The sequence below is a fragment of the Rhinolophus sinicus genome, linkage group LG06 (assembly GCF_036562045.2).
Source record: "Rhinolophus sinicus isolate RSC01 linkage group LG06, ASM3656204v1, whole genome shotgun sequence".
NCBI lineage: Eukaryota > Metazoa > Chordata > Mammalia > Chiroptera > Rhinolophidae > Rhinolophus > Rhinolophus sinicus.
This window is the reverse complement of record NC_133756.1, coordinates 31,204,571-31,224,672: the sequence shown is the minus strand read 5'-3', so window position 1 is coordinate 31,224,672 and position 20,102 is coordinate 31,204,571. Positions and strand designations below refer to the sequence as shown.

Genomic DNA, 20,102 nt, shown 5'->3' with positions numbered 1-20,102 from the left:
AGGCATCTAGGGTCACACAGCTAGGTAGAGACAGGGCTAGGAGATAAATTCACGTTTGTTGACCTTTAGTCCAGAGCTCTTTCTACTATGCCATCCTTTCTCCCGAAAACAAACAAAAAAAAGTTTCTGAAAAAAGCCTCATTTTCTTTTCCCATCAACGACAACACATACACACATATGAACAAATACACAAATGCAGGGCTAAATCATAGTCTCTTTCTCAGTGTCCAGCAGTCTTGCAAACAAAAATTATACAAAATAATATGTCAGCGGATTAATCTGATGGGGAGAAGGGGAGTATTCCAGTTAAAAGTAATGCCTTGACCTTTTTCTCCCCTTTTTCATCTCATTAAAGATGCTCTCCTGATCAGCTACCCCATGTTTCCAAAACTTTTCCCAGGGGTATTTTTCTAATTAAAAATTAATTTATCGAGAGTGAGTTCAAAACAAGCTATTACTCTAAATCAATATTTAGGGAGGAGATAAGGGGTTTTTATCCCAGTATCAGCAAGAGAGTTTGTTCCTTAAAATCCTTTGCACGAGACCATTTAAAGCACGCGAAGTGTTTGAAGAGTTGCACTTAGCAATCTAAGTGTTCAAACAGGGTGGCTTCAAAGCCTCCCTCGGACTCATGCCCTTCAGATCACTCCCAAAAGCTTCTGTGGCTTTGAAATGTATTTTAACAATCTGAAGAGTTTGAGGACCACTGGATGGCTCAGTGGGTTAGAGCACAGGCTCTCAACAGCAAGGTTGCTGGTTCAATTCCCGCCTGGGATGGTGGGCTGCGCCCCCTGCAACTAAGGGATTGAAAACAGCGACTGGACTTGGAGCTGAGCTGCGCCCTCCACAACTGGACTGAAGGACAATGACTTGGAGCTGATGGGCCCTGGAGAAACACACTGTTCCCTAATATTCCCCAATTAAAAAAATAAAAATAAAAAGGAGTCCAAGAAAGCTTGTTCCATGACATTAGTTAGCTCAGGCCCAAGTACATAGTAGGTGCACAGTATGTCCCTGACCAAGTGTCACATTCACCATCTAGAGTCACAAGCATACTAGGTTTTCAACAGAACTTTCTTTAAAAAGTCAGAAAACAACCTCCAAGGGAAGAAACACTGGCAGCATGTTGGCTGTTTCAGTCTTATTCTACTCTGCTACTTTGTTCACATTAACAAGTTTAGTGCAAATACTTTGGGTTTGGATCTTGCCACACTTAGGAAACCAAGAGGACAGAAAGGTAACACTTAAAGGCAAAACTAATTTTTCCCCTCACAAGAGGAAACAACCAGCAAAGCTCCAAAGCCACAAGCGCCCTCTCAGTGGGGCTTCGGATGGTTTCTAACTGAAGGAATGCAATCCATCAGCCCCCTGGAGCAGCAGCAGCCTGGCTGCCAACCCTCCCTCTGCAACCCTCCTAAACCTGCCCGCACAACCACAAACTCCCCTTCGTCAGCACTGAGGACGCAGGCTTCCCTTCACTGGACACCATTCGGGATCATTCCATGTGCTGATGGCTCTGCCCACAAAGCCTGCCGTGCAGCACCAAGGGACAGCCGCATCTGGGGGCCACAACTCACCGTGCACGTCTCTCTTAAGGCACATATCAAAACGAATTCTAATTCCTCTGTTTTATGTGTCTCCCCCTCCTCACTGCCCACGACACACACACACACACACACACACACACACACACACACACACACACTAGTCCAGGAGCCCTTAAAAAACCAGGTGATGACCTGATGCAGGTATGTCCTGGTGCCCAGCACAGGCCTTAGCACATGGTCAGCATTTACAAAATGCCAGCTATTCGTATTACGTAATGCTGATATGTTTTCTCCAATTACTTCTCCCTTCTGGCTCTCTGCTTCCTCCAGTAGGCTTCTTAAGAAGAAGAAAAGAAAAATAAATGGGGCCAGACGGAGCAGTCAAGCCCCCTCCTCCTATAGGTGAGAAAACTAAGTATAACCTTCCAGCGATGTGGTGGCTGGAAGGAAACTCCCTGGACTCTGACGTCTGTTGCTGAGCTATCCCCGTCCCCCTCATTTTCTGTGTCCAGGCCGGGCAGCAGGGCCACCACCTGGGAGAGAAAGAAGTGAGTTAATTCATGACCTAGTGCTAGAGGGCAGAATAGCCAGGTTCTACTCCAGGCTCCAGCCCTGAGGAATTCTGGGGGGTTAATTCTGATCAGCACCACTGGAGGTGGGCCTCAGGTTCCTCACCTGTAAAAGGGTCATCTTAGCTCAGTCAGTGATGCTTAACTGTGTGCACTCGGTATATGCCGTTATCTTAGCTCATCCTCCCCAAAAGGTAATGCAGTACACAGGCTTAGTACCCCAAGTTGGACAGCTTGGGGAGCCTGGGGCTTTGAGGTTTGCCCAAGGTCACAGTTACTTGAATGGGAGCCAATAGTTGGACTTCAGTCTAACTTCGCTTTCTCAGGGGCCCCCCTTCAGCTTTAAGAAGCAGTGACAGGAGGAAGGCCTCAGTAGGGACAAACAGGAGACTCACCCCCAGGTTTCCTGTTCCCAGCAATCGGCCCTCGCCTTCACCTAATCGCATTAGCGACAGCTCTGCCTAATCCCAGGTGCACACAGGGAGAGACAGGATTCTTTCCCTGGGGGCTCCCGCTTCTCCCTAGATTAACCACAGCCCCCAGGAGGCTATTATCCCAACCCCAGGGAAGAATGGCATCACAGCCAAGATGGAGCTTATCGCAGGAAGCCACTGCTGCGCTGGGGAAAACAAAACGCAGACTGCATGACTCGGGTCTGATCACAGGCACCAGAGGTAGTGCCAGCTCGATGGCTACATGCCTGCCACTCATCAGCAAGTGACAATGAAGCAACCACCACCTCTGTATTTTCTGGAGGTGCCGGGAAGGGCCGCAGCAGGCATTCAAATGAAAGACTAAGTCCCGAGCATCTCCTACGGGAAATCCCAAGAGCGAGCACCGTGGCCTTCCCAGCACCAAGCACCGTGCACAGGTAGGTGTTCAGTTGGGTCACAAATGAACTTCCTGACCCACTGCCATGGTGGTGGAAGCAAAGTGTTCCTCTCCAGAAACGAGAATGGGTACCCAGGCTCGCCGTCAATTATTCAGTTTGGGATAAGTCCCTTCACTTCAGTTTTCCCATTCTGTAGCCCAAAATAATAATATCTACTCTCTCCAGATCCCCTGGGATTTACCCATTCATCCCACAGGACGCTGGAATAAATGCATGGAACAATTTAAAAGGGTACAATTACTTAGGGCCACTTTCTTCGAAATCACTGAGTACCGACTAACTGCACAATGCAAAATCAGAGAAAGCTGACATAAAATTCTAGGTTTGGGGATTACATACAGGCAGCCTGGTATTATGGATGAGAGTGGATTGGGAATTCTAGGACCTTGAGTGATTTCTTTAGAAATGGGAGAAGACTCACCACCAACTTTATCGCATAGTTCTTTAATCTTTCAGAAAAATACTGACCAATTCAACCGGATACTATAGTAATTCACCCTCAGAGATAATAATATAAAATAAAATTTCAGAGAAAGAACAGAGGAAATTAATAAATTACAAAGTTCCACTTCTCTCATTCACTCTCTTTTCAAGAAGCTAGGAAGGAGAATTGGTGTAGTAGCAGTAGTAATAATAATAAAGTAACATTTGTATGAGGTTCTGCAATTTGCAACATCTTTTCACCTGGATTTCTCACTTACTATACAGAACAAATCTCTGAGATTTTATTAGCCCATCTTACAAATCCGGAAACTGGGGCCCAGTGAGGTTAAGCACCTTGCCCAAGATTACACAGCAGATGAGTGGCAGGCCAGGCCCAAACCCAGACATTTCTTCTCTCCAAACCATGCATTCTTTCCTCTGTGCAGGGCTGCACCCTCTGTAAATGAGAACTACCTCCTCTTCTCCTGTGATCTGAATGCTTGGCGTGTTGCTGAGGATGCCTTAGTTTCCTTATCTATGAAATGGGTATGATAATAATAGGGCCTACCTAATGGGGTTGTGGTATTAAGTGATGCTCGAATATTGCCTGGCACACAGTAAGTGCTCTGCAAATGTTACTAGTAATGGATTCAACTGCTGTTGTACCAACTGAGAACACACTCCCACTTCAAGGCTTTTGTGCTTGCTGGCTCCCATCCTGGAAGATTCCCCAACCCCCAGACCCCCGCCAGCCACAGTGCTCACTCATTCATTTCCTGCAGGTCTCTGCTCAAGAGTCACTTTGTCATAGAGCCTTCCCTGCCACCCTACACAACAGCGCTCAGCCCACCCCCATCGCAAGTTTTTTTACTCGGCTTCATTTTTCTTAGCACTTACTATCTCCTGATAAGGCATCTGTTTCTTTATTTTCGGACTCTTCCATGAGTAGGGTAGGGTCTCTGTTTTGCTCACTGCTTCACCCCCAGTATGGAAACAAAGCCAGCCACATAAATATTTGCTGAGTGACTAAAGGAAGCCTCGTGGGTCCTTTCACCAAGAGGAGGCAGACTGCTGCTTGCTATCTGACCCTTCAGTCTCAGATAAAACTTTCAAGCTTACAAGGTACTTTTACATCCTTCATATCCTTAATCTCCCTTTAATCTTCAGGGAAGGAATTATAATCCCACTGCAGAAGTGAAGAAACTGAGATCCTAGATCTCAAAACAGCTTTCTGGAGAGGCAGAGGACCCTATCCTCACCTGGCACTGAGATGCAGGGTCTCGGCCATCCTGAGATGCTTTGGCCCTGGTGCCCTGGTGGAACCGCTGTGGATCCCCAAGAAGGGCTGGTTTACACAGAGAGGCCTGGAAAATGGTTTCACCACTTAGTCAAACAACCAAACATTACAGACAGCAGATTTTTTAGAACTCATTTGTCAAAATAAACCTATCCATTATCATCCATAGGATGAAAACAACATTATGGGTTATTGCTTTAGGGCCTCCCAGATACATGCTTTCCCTGTGACACCTCCCTGAGACACCTTGCTTGATTCCTTCTGTGCCAGTCCAACCAGGGCCTTGCTTAACTGCTCTGGGACCTCACCTGTGCCCATGCCCTTCCCACATAGCCATCACCTTTTCCATGCTCACCACAAGGCCAGAAATGCCTGTAGCCCAGTGCCTGGCACCCAACAGGCCTCATGCCGACCAATTACCCTCCTGAATGACACCAGCAGAACAAGAAATACAAGAGCCCAGGCCTTTCTTCTCCCCCATGACTGCCTCAGCCCCCAAGAAACCCAACTGAAGCTTGGTAAGCTCCCTTTTCTCTCTCCTGCATGAAGGAAAGGTGGCCCCGCCTAAAGCAGATGGTTCACACAGGCCTTTCTGGCCATATTTGCATCCAGATTGCTTGCAAATTCAAAACTTAGAGATTTTTTTTCCCTTCTACTTATTAAGAGAAAGAAGAGAGAGGAAGCGCTCCAGAGAGGATATTTCCTTAGTAATGAGACCTTTCAAAACTCCTGAAGAAAGAGAGGAAAGAACAGAAAGATCGGGGGAAGGAGAAGGGTGCTCAGAGCAGGGTGGAATCACTCACCACCCCGATTCTCAGAGGGCCCTCACAACCCAAACCTGCCTGTACGTTCAAGCCTGGGGCCCTCTCCCCTGAGGGCAGGGGAGACTTTCCAGTACTGTCAGTACTTTCCACACCTCCTCTCAAACATCACAAACCTGGAAGAAGAGAAAGAGGAGGGCTGTGAGGAAGAATTTTAATTTGTTGCCAATTAAGGGCAGAGTAACCCTAATTTATACTCGCAGAACCCAGAGTTAGCAAAGATTTTCCATCGTGGGAAAACAGCTTAGCTCTCGAGCTACCCACTGCTGCCCTCCAAATAAACCCCACAGGAGGTTTAATTGAGTCGAAATTGACTTTTTACAGGGTTGGAGTCCTCACCTTTTGGAAGAGATAAGCTTGAGATTTTCAGGTGTTCAAAGCTGCATTTTAAAACTGCTAGATAGTCATAGCAAAGCAAACTGGGATTCCCAGCCTCTAGGAAGTAAGAACAAAGATTAGTAAAAGGAAGGAGAGCCGATTCAATTGGCCACCTGACAGGGTCCTGGCCCTAACCCAGACTCAGGCCCTTCTCTAAGGAGCGTCCAGTCCACTGATAGAGAAGGTAGCACAAGAGTAATACTCTCACAAGTCAATATTTAATTACAAATTATAATGAAGAATACTTAAAAATACAGGGTACCTCAAAGGAAAGCCAGTAGGTGGGAACCCAATCTAGTTGGGCCAGTCGGGGAACTGACATTCGCACCGAAGCAGCACTGGTAGCTGACGGGTTAGAAGCATGTTCCTGTGGGAGGGGCTAGCCCCAGGGAAAGCACCGTGTGCAGAGGTGCCAGGTGAGAGCAGACAGACTGGGAAGGCCTGCCTAAAAGGCCTGTCAGTAGTGCCTTGATAACATTTTGGTTGTGCCCCCATTCTTTCACTCCCTCATTTTATTTCTTTAGGTCTTAATTTCCTATTGCCTCAACAGCTGTGAATTTCCTTCTGGATAACATATTATCTCTTTCTCTGGCCCTCTCTGCCATGTCCACGTGGATACATGTTCACTTGGATCTTTTGCATTTTCAGAAAAATGTAATCATTGAGTCTTGGGCAGTACACGGCCCTGACAGCAGGACGTGCTCAGGTATCCCCACGCACTGACTCTGACCACTCAGGACGCTGCATACTGGAGGGAAACAAATGAATATCTGTCTCCAACTCCAGTTCCACCTCCTTCAGAAAACCATCCCAGTAATTCTGAACAATGCACATCTGTCTCCTCCTTGAGCTACAAACTAACTGTATGTACCTTCCTTGTGGCACTTAATTACTCTGAAGTTAGCATTCACTCAACACATACTTGGTGATTTCCTACTGAGTAAAATGTGCTGGACCAGACAGCAGTTAATGAACATAAGATCTGGTCCCTGCTCATAAAGAAGTGGGCTGGTTAGATGACACTGGGGAAGTTGCTGAACATCTCTGAGCTTCAGTGTTCTCTTGGGGATACGTGACATTCTTTTATATAAATACACATGTACAGAAAATATTATCAGAAGTTCTGTCTGAGTGGTAGGATGGTGGGTGATTTTTGTTTTCGTATTAGGTCTCTGATTTTGGTTTTAATGGATGCACATTTTCTCGTGAGAAAGAGCATTAAAACTGCTTTCTTTTAGGTTAAATAATAACACCACTTTATTTTGTGGTGAGGATTGGTGAGGTAAGGCATGTACATGGTCAGGACACAATGACCTCACGCAAAGCACAGTCCACAGGCTCTGGGCAGAGAATCTCAGAGGAGAGACTGACCACCGTCAGGGCTCTCAGCAAAGCCTGCTCGGGATATCAGTCATTCTCTCTTCCTCGCCAACTTCTTTCGGGGGCAGAGACAAGGCGAAGGGCACCTCTTGTGTCCCCACCCAGAGGGGCTTCCCCTAAATCCCAAGGAAAGATTATAATTAGCCCGTCATAGTGAGGCTGGGGGACGGGGTTATGATTGGCAGTCTCCCCATAACAAGCTTGGAGTGTGGGCCAAAGCGGTTTCTTCTCCCAACCAATGAAGAGGTAGGAGGAGGAAGTGAGGGGAGGAAGATTGAATTAGGGACAATAATTCTGGAGACAAAATAATAGGATTCCACTACAGGATACAAAATATACATCCATTAAAACCAAAATCGGAGACCTAATATGAAAACAAAAATCACCCACCATCCTACCACTCAGACATAACCTCTGGTAATGTTTTCTATACATGTGTATTTATAAAAGGATGTCACTTATCCCCAAGAGAACACTGAGGCTCAGATATATATACATCTTAACCCCAACATAACCATGAAATCTGGCAATTGCTCCTTTGAAAAAAAAATCAAGTGGCAACCAGTGTAAGGGAGGAATGCTTTACTCCCTACACCCAGGGCTTTCATCTTGGGGAGGGAAGCCCATTAGTGTTAAGTGACTGGACTCTCTCTGCTCCTTTACTAAGTACTCCTCGCAGGGGCTTGGGACACAGCATTAGACAGTGACGTACTGATGAAGTGGGTGGAACAAACTGGGCACGCTCAGCTCAGCTCAGCTCAGCTCAGCTCAGCTCAGCTCCTCCGTTGTTCTGTGGGGAAAAGGAATGCGATTTATCAGGTGTCCCCTCAGAGACCCCCCCACAGCAGGTTCTGACTCTCTGAAGATGATCTGGCCACAGGCAAAGCATTTTGATTCCTTCGTTTAGGAACCGCGGATATGAATGAGCGAGCAGAGCAGAGCGCTGGGAGCAGCATAGAGAAAAAGTGGTAACTCACCAGTAGAATTAAGAACATCATCAAAAATTGTTGCTGCTTATTGTAAGCAGTCTACACAGCTAATCTCAAACAGGCAATGTCTTGGGACTGGATGTTCCTATTCAACTACAACAATTCTCTGAAGGGAAAAGGAGGGAAACAGCCACCACTAAGCTAATCACCACTTTCTTAAGGCACACCTCTCAGGAGTCCATATGAAGGGCTAACTTTCATCACGCTGAAAGTTCAAGTGGGGAAAAGAAAAACAACCAAAACCCTGCAGGGAATGTGAAAATTATGTAAAAACTACGAAATACCTGAATCACAGTGAAATCCAAGAGGTGAGGCTATAACCTCTCTTATGGAGGAAAAGTAGCATAAGTTGCTTTGATATATGCCGGAACCCATCAGGAAATGGTGTCAATTTCCTGGGAAGAACAGATAGGAGCCTTTTTGAGGGTATCTAGGATTTCAGGAGGCAGGATCTGTTTTTACCTTAGATGTTTAACCTTCATAGAGGATAAGAAAGCCCCATCCTTGAGAAATATTAATGTCATTATAACCTAAAAGTTCCAGGTACTAGGAAGGTCTACCCCAACGATGATTATATTGTGAAACAAAGGGTAACAAGGTGCTGAGGTTGAGAAATTTTGCCATCACATCCTGGGAAAACCTCAGAGGAGGAAGTACACTCTTGCTGCTCTCAGCTTAACTCACAGAATAGCTGAGAGCCCACACTGAATACAATCCAGGCACTGTACAAGCACTCCCCACCCTGTCAGGGCAAGCACCATTCCGCTTCCTGTTTTACAGGTGAGGAAAGCGAGTCTCAGAAAGGTCAAGTAATTTGCTGACCTGGCAGGAAAGCAGTGAGCCCAGTCTCACAACGAGACCTTCTGAGGCCAAAGGCTTTCTATCAAGGGGTGCTCTTACCTGCCGCCATCACCAACCTCTTAGGAAGCTCCTTCTTTTTAAGTAACTTCTCCTCTGTCTCTTGGCAAGTAAACTTTCTTAGGTTACAAGAATCCTAGCCCCGGGCCCCACCTACAAATGCCTCACAAATATTTCTGAAAACAAGAGCTGATTTGAGAAGAATCAGGCAAATTCATTTGCTGATGAAACGACAGTGTGTCATGCTGGAGACCCTGCTCGCTGCGCCATTTGTCATGCAGGGTGTCATGCAGGGTCTCTGCTCCCGCTCCCCATACAAGAACGCAGGACATGGTGAGGCCGAAAAGGAACACGCAAGGAGCCATAGATAGGGGAGTCATACTAGTATATTCTCGCTGGCGGCACTATACTCTCACTGGAGGCTGGATCCACACTGTCCGCAAACCGCCATCCACACTTGCCAGCCCAGCCGCCATCTTCTTGCTAGCCCCATTCTTTCTCTTCTCCTTCTCTCTCTTAGCGTAGCCACAGCAGTTATATTAGTGGCCAATGGCTCACTGGTTACAGCTGACGGCCAACTAGCCACAGCTGATGGCCATGCAATCACAGTTGGCCATTTACTACCTGAGCCAGCACCTGTCTATGTGAGGCCGAGAGCCTGGAAACTACTCTCTGGGGCTCCGCCCCCACACAGTGAAAATAGACAAATATCAGTATCTTAGAGTCACGACTTCTAAACACAGGTAACCTTTTAGAGCAGAAAGCACTATGGGCCTGGCGTCAAAGAGACTGGGTTTCCCACAGGCTTCACCAGCTACAGCGACCTGACATCAGCCGCCAACCTCACTCACATACCTAATTTTAAAAGGGAGAAAGAGAAAGAAAGAAATCCTATTTCATTGAATTGTTTGGAAAATTAATGGTAATGTTTCATATGAAATAGTTTTGTAAGCTGCAAAGCCCTATACAAATGGAGGATTTAATTATAATTATTTGACTCAGCTCTTTGGCTGGGATCTTACAGAAAATCTGAATCATCAGATAGAGTTAAAAAAAAAAAAAAACATGCGATGCAGTGGCATAGCGATGAAGGACAAAGCCATGGACTCAGTATGACTAGGACCAATATGACTGGTCCTCCCAGTGTGTCGCCTTGAGCAGATTATTTCTCTGTATCCCAGTTTCCTTAGCTAGAAAATGGGGATAATGCTAGTGGCGACCTCATAGGGTGGTCCTGAAGACTGTGCGTTAAGAACACTTAACATGGTACACGAAATGCTTGATGTGTTAATCATTACTATACTACTATGATTTTCATCAAACAGGCAAGAGGTGGCCTGGGATTCAGTAACCAACACTACAAAACAAAACCGCTGCTGCCCAGGGAATACGACAGAAGGTACCTTTGACAAGCAGCCCTGAAGCATTTTTAACTCTCTGGGGCACTCTCTTGGAGGGAGAGATAAGTCATCATACTCCCAGGACGTAAAATCCTGCTTCCTCCTCCCTTCCCCCACCCCTTCATATGTAAAAAACGTAACAGGCACCCACAAAGCCCTCTTTCTTCTTCATTCCTCTCCCATCCTCTAAAGGCCAGCTTCATTCCAGAACGAAGGCCGAGTTTAAGAACCCAGGACAGCGTAGGCAAGTCCATGGACACCAGGGCAGCTGCAGAATGTCCAGCTCCTTTCCTCCTTTCCCCATCTCATCCTTCCAGGCTTCCATCATGTCCCATTTCCTCCCCAAAGACCTCCCCCTTCTCAGCATTCTACATCTATAATTGCTAACTCTGTACTCACTGGCTGTATAATTAGTTTACAAGTGCCTATTTTATTGCCCCTAAAAGGTAAATTCCCCAAGGGCTAGTCACAGCTCTTCTAGATTCCCCACAGTGCTTAGCATGGTGCTACAGATACTGTGTGTGTGCCATAAATTTGGAAAGTGGGTTAATTCACTAGAAGGAGCCCAGACTCCATGTGAAGGGGTCAGATGCAAACTAGTCTGAGCCTCCACTTCTCCTACCCAAGCCCATGGCAGATGCTATCAGACCACAATATTCCTTCCCGGAGATCCTGAAAGAACCTCAGAATCCTTCTTAACACTGCACTGAGGCCAGCCAATACCAAGTAACTAGAAAAATGAACACTGCTTGCCACCTCTGCTTACTAGGCACTTCCTTAGCTGAGTCTCCATTGCACCGGGACTTAGCTACTACTGGCATAACTACCACACACCCCCATACAGAGCTGTTCGCTTGTCTGCCTCCACAAGACCAGTGGCTTTCAAACTTTTCATCCTGAGAGCCCAATAATAACCCAAATCAGCAATACAGAACTGAGGATAAAGTTTCCCAAACAATATTCACCTTATTAATGTAATGCACTCTGGTATTTCCTATTGTATTCTATCTAAACAGGCTAATCCTGACCCCCAAAGCTGACCGACCTCGTGGTGCACTATGATTGACAACTATATATATAAAAGGTTAGTTATGTAAATAATGTTAGTTAAGGTAACATTAGCAGCTGTAACTGATAAAGCCCAAAATCTCAGCCTTCACTACAAGAGAAGTGTATTTCTTGCTCACACAAAACCTAAACAAGTGTGAACTGGCAGGTGGTTTCCACTATGCGGTGATTAAGGGGAAGTTCCAGGCTGTTCCCCAACTGCAGTATCGTCAACGCAACTTCCTGGGTTGCCACGTTCAGAATCACAGCACTGCTGCTTGGGAAGTTTTTCATGGGTTAAGCCTACATGTGATACTCATTGCTTCCAATCTCATTCCAAGGGCTAATAGCTAGTCACATGGCCTCACTTAACTGCAAGGGGACTGGGAAATGCAATCTAGCCATGTGCCAGAGATGGGAACAGATTTGGTGATCGGCTAGCAATCTCTTTCACAGATCTGCCATGTGAAAAAGCCTCCAAAGCAAGAACCAAGCTTTATTCACCTTCGTATCTCCAGCGACTAGAACAATACTTGGCTCACAGTTAAGTGCAGAGAAAACGTATGATCAGTGAATAGGGAACATGGTAGATTCCGGCCAGAGTTCCAGGAGTGGTACTTTCTGATTAGGCACTGTGATTCGCGCCAAAGTCACACCTGTGCAACTCCCCTCCCGCACTCAAAGCAGAGCTGTATCCAACAATCTGGAGTAGAGCAGGTGGGGAGGATACCAGAGAAACTGTCTTGGTGTCTCCCCTTCCATCTGGAGATGGTACAGCCACTTACTCTTCCAACAAGCACATGCCTGTTAAAAAGGAGCACAGCCGAACAAGTAAGCGCACAGGACTTTGAAGGCAGCTAAATCCTGACCAGGCTCCTCTTTAGCTGCGTCATGACAGCAGAACACTCGCTGCACACCCACTACGTGTATGGACAGTGCTGAGCATTTTCCACCTGTCTCACTGCATCCTCACAATAAGCCGATGAAGGACACTAATGTTCTCCCTCTGACCTTCCAATTCCCCAAGTGAGAATTCACGTCTTCCACCCCTGTGTTCCCACAGCCCTTTTTTCACAACCCTTTCCATGATTCACTTGGCATGAGGAAGCATGTGTGTTCATCCTGTCTCTCCAGCTACACTTCAAGGACAGTGTAATTTTGAATTGAGAGTCAGAACACCAAATGCCAAATCCCAACATAATAGTTGTGTGAAGTTGGCCAAAAGACTGACCTTCCCGAGCCTCAAATTCCTTATCTGTAAAATGGGATCAGAAGCCCAACCTCAAAGGGGTGCTGGGAAATATAAGCTTAACATCTAGTGTAAAGAATTATGCCTGGTACATAGCAGGTTCTTTAAAAAGTAAAAATTTCCCTTCTCCGTCTCTCCTTGAGGGCAGGGATGTTTTCTTTCTCGGCACTAACACCATAATCTTGCATATAATAAATATATAATAAATATTAGTTGAAATGCATTGAATGACAAGCTTTAACTGTTGAAAAATAAAAATAGACAACACAAACCCTGCCTTGCTCTTTAGAAGTTCTTTTTATCTCCCCTGTCTCTCCTCACACACTTCATTACTCTTCTCTCTTTGGGTAACATGAACTTTTTTTTTGTACTCAGAAATTTTAAATGGCTAACAGAACACCTCAGGATTCCTTCCTCCTGCCATTATCCTTTTCTTTCAAGTTGTGCTCAACAAGATTATTTGGATATTGGAGCTAAAAACGGTCAGATTACAAGTGGAGGTCCCTGAAATGTAACATTCCCCATTGCAGGATTCTGGAATTACACCAAGCACCAGGGAGGGATTGCTCTTCCCCAAAAAGCTCGCTGTTCTGAAAAAAGCCTTTGTTTTAAGGCTTTGCAAAACTGTACTGTGGAATCTCTTCCATCCCAGTCCCCAGCACTGGCCTGGGTTCAAATCTGGAATAGCTATATGCTCCCTGTGAAACAAAACATCTAAGAGTCTGAAAATATTGTAAAAATTGCTGCTCTCTGAGTCTTGGTTCGTGTCTCACAGCATAAGGATCATTGCATTGGAGCCAAGTTTGCTGATTTTTCCAGCAAGTCCCTGATAATGACAGTGGCTAACACACTACATGTTTAAGAGGCTCATGGTACTGCGTCCATTATCTCCTTTACTTATCACAAAACCCTGCAAGTCAAATATCACTGTTATCCCCATTTTTCAGAGAAAGAAACTGAGGCTCAGAAGGTCAAAGAACTTTGCCCAAGGCCACACAGCCAGTAAGCTGCAAAGCCCCAATTCAAACCCTACCCTGTCAGGTTCAAATCCCATTCCATTTCTGTTACTCCACACTGGCTCTTTAAATGGCTATAAAAGAAGGTCCTTTCTGTATAGAAATACTTGAGAAAATAAACAGTTTGGACTGGTTGTTCTTTTAGGTCCCTTTCCCCTCTTAAAAAAAAAAAAGCTATGGTTCTAGGGAGAAAAGAAAAAAATAAAGGAAATGTAAGGAGGCCAAACATTACGAGGCTTGGCTTATCAGTATTTAATAACAGCTTTGGGATCAAAACTCTACAGAACCTTATTTATGGACAGACAGTTACTGTTAAGCAGAGCCTTTTTATATAACCTTTTCATCTGAGGATGTTGTAGCCTTCTACTGTCTTTCTATTAGTGAGAGATGGGGTGTGAAATTTGCTGGCCCTGCCAAGATTATCCCATTAAATTATCTGGCCTATTCCAATGTCATTCATGCAGGGGCCACAGTCTGAGACTCAGGCCCTGTGGATGGCCATGCATGGGCTTTCCAAAGGGGGAGGTGTGAAGGAAAAAGTTCAGGTGGTGGTAGCATCCCAATGACAATAACATCCATCCACGTTTCACTGCCTTACCAAAATAAAGTGGATGCCACAATTATCCCATTCCTAAACAAACTGAAAACCCCAACCGAGCTTACTGCAACAAAGAGAGAGCCTTTTTACTGCTGTTTATTTTTATTTTGTATTCGTTAGCTTTTTAGATATTCCTGGCATGCAAGTCAGGCTCCGTGTAACAAGCAGCTGCATTTAGTTAAGGATTTCCAAGAGTTCCCCCTCCCCGCACGACTCCTGCCATCCCCTCCCCCGCAACTCCAGAGAACTTTCTCAGACTCATAGGAGACTATTCCTTTCTCTTCGTGTGTCTGCAGAACAGTCTCTCCTGTCACCCTGCAGGGAATAGGTAAGGCCAGGCGGAGGCCCTTCTGTTGGAGAAAGAGGCCTCAGAGACTTGAGAGTTTCCCAGCGCGGGCCGAATTTGCCAGGGTCTGGTCCACATCGGGACTTCGGAGCTGGCAAGCCAGCTCTCCCACTAGAGAGCACACTAATAAATCACCCCTCCTCAGTCCACAACCAAGATGCAAATACAAAGGCACTTCATCAAACTATATCTCATCGCTGGTTGGAAGGAACTGCCAGACACACTCCTCAAACCTCATCAAAATTGCAGTTCATTACAACAATGTAATTCCTGCTGATCAGAGGTGCAGACCATTGGAGGCCCTTCTGGTCTATATCTGTGTTACAGCAAGACTGGCTCAGGGAACTCCAGCACAGGAAGGAAACTTGAAATTGGCTATCCCCAATCATTTCTTATTACCCCTAGATAATGGCTAAGAAAACCTTGCTTTGCTGCTCTTGGAAAACCTGAGGAAATGGCACCTTTGGCATATTTTAAGACTTAACCCAGGAAAGACTGTCTAGGGCAGCAGTTAAGAGCCATGAATTCTCAGGGTTTGTAAGCCCAGCAATGCCATTTCCTGGCTGTGTGACCTTAAGAAAGTAACTTAACCTCTCTGTGCCTAAATTAAAATGAGTGATTGATGCCATCTCCTCGTAGGGGTGTTGTGAGAATTCAGTGAGATGATACTTGCAAAATGCTTAGAATCCCACTCTAAGGATTACACAAGTTTTTGTTAAATAAATTGTACTAACAGAGGTATCTCAGAACGCTTGGGTTCAGGGAAATACATTGAGGTCAAAGGACTTGGCACCATTCTTCAGCTTCTTCCAGGCCCAATAACAGCTGGCCTGGTGGGAGGGAAACTGGAAAGTGAGGAGAGTAGAGGTTCCACGGATTATGCAGATCTGGGCTAAGGCCCAGGACCCACCACCAACACTAAACCCCTCACAACCTACCCAGGAAGGCAACTCATTGCCCCAGGCATCAAATACTCCAAATCAATGGTTGCTATCTTTTGGGGTTGCAATTTTCTCAGAAAATCAGATTACAGCTAGAAACACACAACCACAAAAATGCACATGAAATTGTGTATACTATTTCTGGGGGTCCGCACATCCTCAATTTCAGGTACCCCAAATTAAGACCCTCTAGGCTGAGTGCTCTTCTCCAGTACTGACATATATGTTTTCGCATAAAACTCTGGTAAGGCTCAGAAAACTAATTGACATACCCAGTATGTGGCAGAGAAAAGACTTGAATCCATGTCTGTTAAACTCCAAATCCTGTGCTCATAACCATTAAGCTCTACTACTGTTAAGTTCTACTGCACTCCCTTCATACTAGAAGATGGGGCAAGAAAAGACAAAAAAATCCTTGAAAACATGCCATGTTGCATTTTTACTAAGAAAGCAAATAACACCACAATTTTACATAAGACAAAAAAAGTTATTCTCCATTCATTCATCAAAAATCTATGGACCATTTCCTATATATGTGCATACACATATGCCATTTATATGTAGAGATACATTTACATCAATATACACATAGTCTACAAAGCATTCCCTTCTCCATAAGATGTTATGTAAAATTTTCAAAAATATTTAAAATGGGGTATGTGGTCACCATCAAACCACAGCCAAACTGGGTACTAATGGATGCTAGTGACACACCATTTAGAAACTTTCAAGTCTAATTTGAGGCCTATACTCACCATGCAGGAGGTGGAGAGAAGAAAATACAGACTATGGTTGAGTTTTTAAAAGGACTTGTAATTAAGTATCAGAAAGATAATCCAAGGCATCAGGGTAACAGCCTACCAGGTATGCTGAAGTGATATTGGAAATTATTAAATATTTCCCACACACCGCCAGACACGGTTCGACCACACCCTTTGTCTACGGGGCCTCTCTCGGTGTGGCTCTGTCTAGGGAGGGTTTTCAGGAGTCTCCAATAAAGTTGGAGCTGGCTGACTTGGCCCTCAGTGTTCTCACTGGGAAAGTTGACAGTCTTACTGTCCTCAAGAGACTCCTATTCTGAAGGCAGACAGGACAGACACCTATTAAAATGGCGTTGGAAGGTGAACAAGTGACAGCAAACACAGTAGCAGGCCACCTCCCTCTGACTTCAAGTAGCCAAACCACAGAAACTACAGGATTCTGAGAAAGACCCAGCAGGTTCTGAAGGCCCTAAACTTTGGAGGCGTTATAATGGCTTCAGCTTCCTAGAAGTTTGGCTCTGGGTAGGTAGGAAGTAGGTGAGGAGATCAACAAGGAACAGACCAGAAAAAAATAAATTTAAAGGTTTGTTCCTCCTGGCTAACAAAATAGCAAAGTAATGGAAGAAATCCTGAGCTGTTTTTTTGTTTTTTGGTTTTTTTTTAATGACTAAATGAAACGTATCTCCCCTTTCAGCTGATTTCCTGAGCCACTGGCTGAGTTACCTTAAGAATCTTGGATCAGACAAAAAGTAAATCTGAGTTCCACTAGAAGTTTTGTCCCCAGAGAAAAGATCAACGAGGCACAGAAATGGAAAGAGATTTTTAAGACGACAAATAAAACAATGATAACAGATTTTAGCTCATTATTTGAGAGTCTGGAATACAGAATTTGGGTGACTGCTGATAACGGAATTGTCTTACCCTCAGCAAAATCATTATAGGGACATTTATTTAAAGGCAGCTGACCAAAGAAAGGTGTGTTCCCTACCCCACCGGCCATGATCTAAAAGCAACCATTGTTGAAAGATTATGCAGAAGTAAAAGAGAACAGAGCATATATAACTGGATTAATCAAAGTCCCAAGCTAGGACCCGGACCTTAGCTAGAATCACCTGGTCGTCTCCACCTCAATCTGCTGGGCAACCTGAAATCAGAAAGATGTTTACACTGTTTAGGCAGCGTGGCCCATTTTTTACTTTTCACCCAGGTGTGGCAGGGGCCCAGATGTTTGGCATCACCGAAGCAAACATCCATGTGACTAAGCTGTTTACATTTCATTAGGAATTTTCACCAGGAAGGTGCCCTCCTAGCTGATGTACATCTTAATTACAATTAGGAGTTGTATTTACCCCAGGAGCCTCCAGATTAGTATAACCTCAATACAAGATCAATTTCAGAACCATCCTCAGAAAATGTGGTTTCCACGTCCCCAAAATCATCTCTAAGAATCAACATGCACACACAAGTTCCTTCCAGAACGTGTTTTCTACCACGAAAATTATAGGTAGATATTAGTAAAAACTAATTCTGTTGTCCTAGTCTATGGAGTGAATACATCTTTTCCTCTCAGCTGCTAAATAACCCACAGCCTTTTCTTTTCCTAAGCACAGCGCTAAGTTAAAAATGAAAGATGCATGATAAAAGAGCAGAGACCGATTTATCTGCACGGGTTTGGGCTGGGAGTAAGGGAGGAAAGAATCCAGGGGCTCCGGCACCCCCTCAAGGGATACATGTTAAAAGTGAGGCCCAAGACCCTGGGGACTTTAATCAACTTTCCCCCTCCAACCTCCACAGAATGAATCGGTTGTCTCCACAGGCGCAGCCGGGCTCTTCCCTCTCATTGTGTAGGGGCTCAGACGCAGCAAGGATCCAAGCTTCCCGCAGCGAACTAAGACGCTCGGGCTTTCGGTGGAGTCTTTCTCTAACTGTTGCAATTGTCTTTGGAGATTACCAAAATCAAGTATGCATTAGATGGCTTTTCCGCCCTTGTTTGTAACTAACACACACACACACACACACACACACACACACACACACACACGTGCACAATCAGAGCACTTTGGAGCAGCAGGCCGCCTCTGACAGCGTATTTTGCACAAAGTGGCGGCGGCGGAGGCAGCTCACATGTTGTGGCCTCCAGCGTGACCCTCCAGAAGGCTGCAGAGCCTGGGGCGGTGAAGAGGAGAGGCCGCCTGAGCCCCAGGAGGACAGGGCTTTTGTTTGGGCGGGTCTGCGGACAGCCTGGGCTCTCGCAGGCATCACTAAAAATACAAACTCCCTCTCGGACCGCGCCTTCGGGACGACACGGTTGCTACTTGGGGGCAGGACAGACTTGCCTGAACACCGGTTGGGGCGCGAGAAGGGTCCAGCGAGAGATGCCGGGATGAACAGCGCGGAAGTGTCCCTAATCACCCCACGATCCCCAACCCCGCCACGCTGTCAGCGCTGACAACTGATGCTGGGCACAGACGGGGTGTTCGGACGTATCCCCGGCCCGCAACGGGCTTCAGGGCAAATCCTCGCCTGCCTCCCCCTGCGCCGGGAGTGGCGTTTGCGAGACCCCGGACAGGTCGCGGCCGCCCCCGAGGCGAGCGCGGCGCTTCCTGTCTGCCCAGTGCCGGGCTAGCAGACCGGAGGCTGGCGGAGGGGCGGGTGGGCTAGGGAACCCGCGGATGCGCCTCTTACCTTGGGCAGCAGCCCCACGCGCCGCCAGCAGCATCGTGGCCAGCAACGCCAGCAGCGGCGGGCGCGCCCCGCGGCGGCGCGGCCGGTGCATTCCTCCTCTCGCGGCGGCGGCGGCGGCGGCGGCGGCTCCCAGGCCGCGCGCAGAACATCCACGGGCTCTGCCCGGAGTCCCGGCCACCTCGTCCCGGCCGCTCTCCCCGCAGGATGCCGGGGGCGTCTGCAAAGTTCTTTGTCCCTCTAACCTGCTCCCTCGCCTCCGCCCGGCCGCTTCAGGACCCCGTAAGGGCGGTCCCTCCCGAGCCGTCCGGCTGCAGCCTCGCCTCGCCGGCCGGCCAGTCCTGAGCTGTCCGTCTCGCACTAGCGGAGGGCGAGTCTCCCCAGCTCGGATTCAGAAGAGCGCGCCCTGCGCCCGCGGGCTGTCGTCCCGGGCTCCTTCCCGGGCGGCTGCGGCGACTCCTCCCGCTGCTCGCGCTCCCTCTCTTGCTCTCAGCCTCCCTCAACTTGTCACTTTCCACCAACTCTCCAGCCCAGCGCCCGAGCCCCGACCAATGGCAGACACCGGCCCAGGCCGGCGACCCAGCGCCCTCTGCTGCCGCCTCTCAACACCCACACCCTCCGACGTCCCAGAAAGTTGTTGCTCCAGCGTCTCCCGCACGCCCACCTCCCCTCCCCCACCACGCCTCAAACCTGCGGGGGGACCTGAGCCCTGCGAGCCCTCGAGGCCGTTTGATAGAAGGAGAAACAAAGGCTCAAGGAACTTTTCCCGGCTCGCAAATCAGTTCGTGGCTGAATCGCTTAGTTAGGAGACCCAGATTCCAGCAATCCCAGCTCTGCCAATGTTAGCTGTGTGACCTGGGTAATAGAATATTTATTGATATCATGCAATTTCCCTTTTGATTTCCTCT

At 46.9% G+C, this 20,102-nt stretch overlaps 1 protein-coding gene across 2 annotated transcripts in view; it reads right to left on the bottom strand.

Moving 5' to 3' along the window:
• The window catches only part of ROR1 (receptor tyrosine kinase like orphan receptor 1), a 368,707-nt gene extending 348,814 nt beyond the window's left edge, over positions 1–19,893 (bottom strand). The window contains exon 1 of one of the 2 annotated variants that reach the window (XM_019731569.2): positions 19,198–19,893. In XM_019731569.2, the coding sequence (XP_019587128.1) occupies positions 19,198–19,288 (91 nt within the window). In that variant the 5' untranslated portion in view covers positions 19,289–19,893. The remainder of the gene's footprint in view (positions 1–19,197) is intronic. The other variant, XM_019731578.2, reaches the window with a different exon arrangement.
• Between the last annotated feature and the right edge of the window lie 209 nt (positions 19,894–20,102).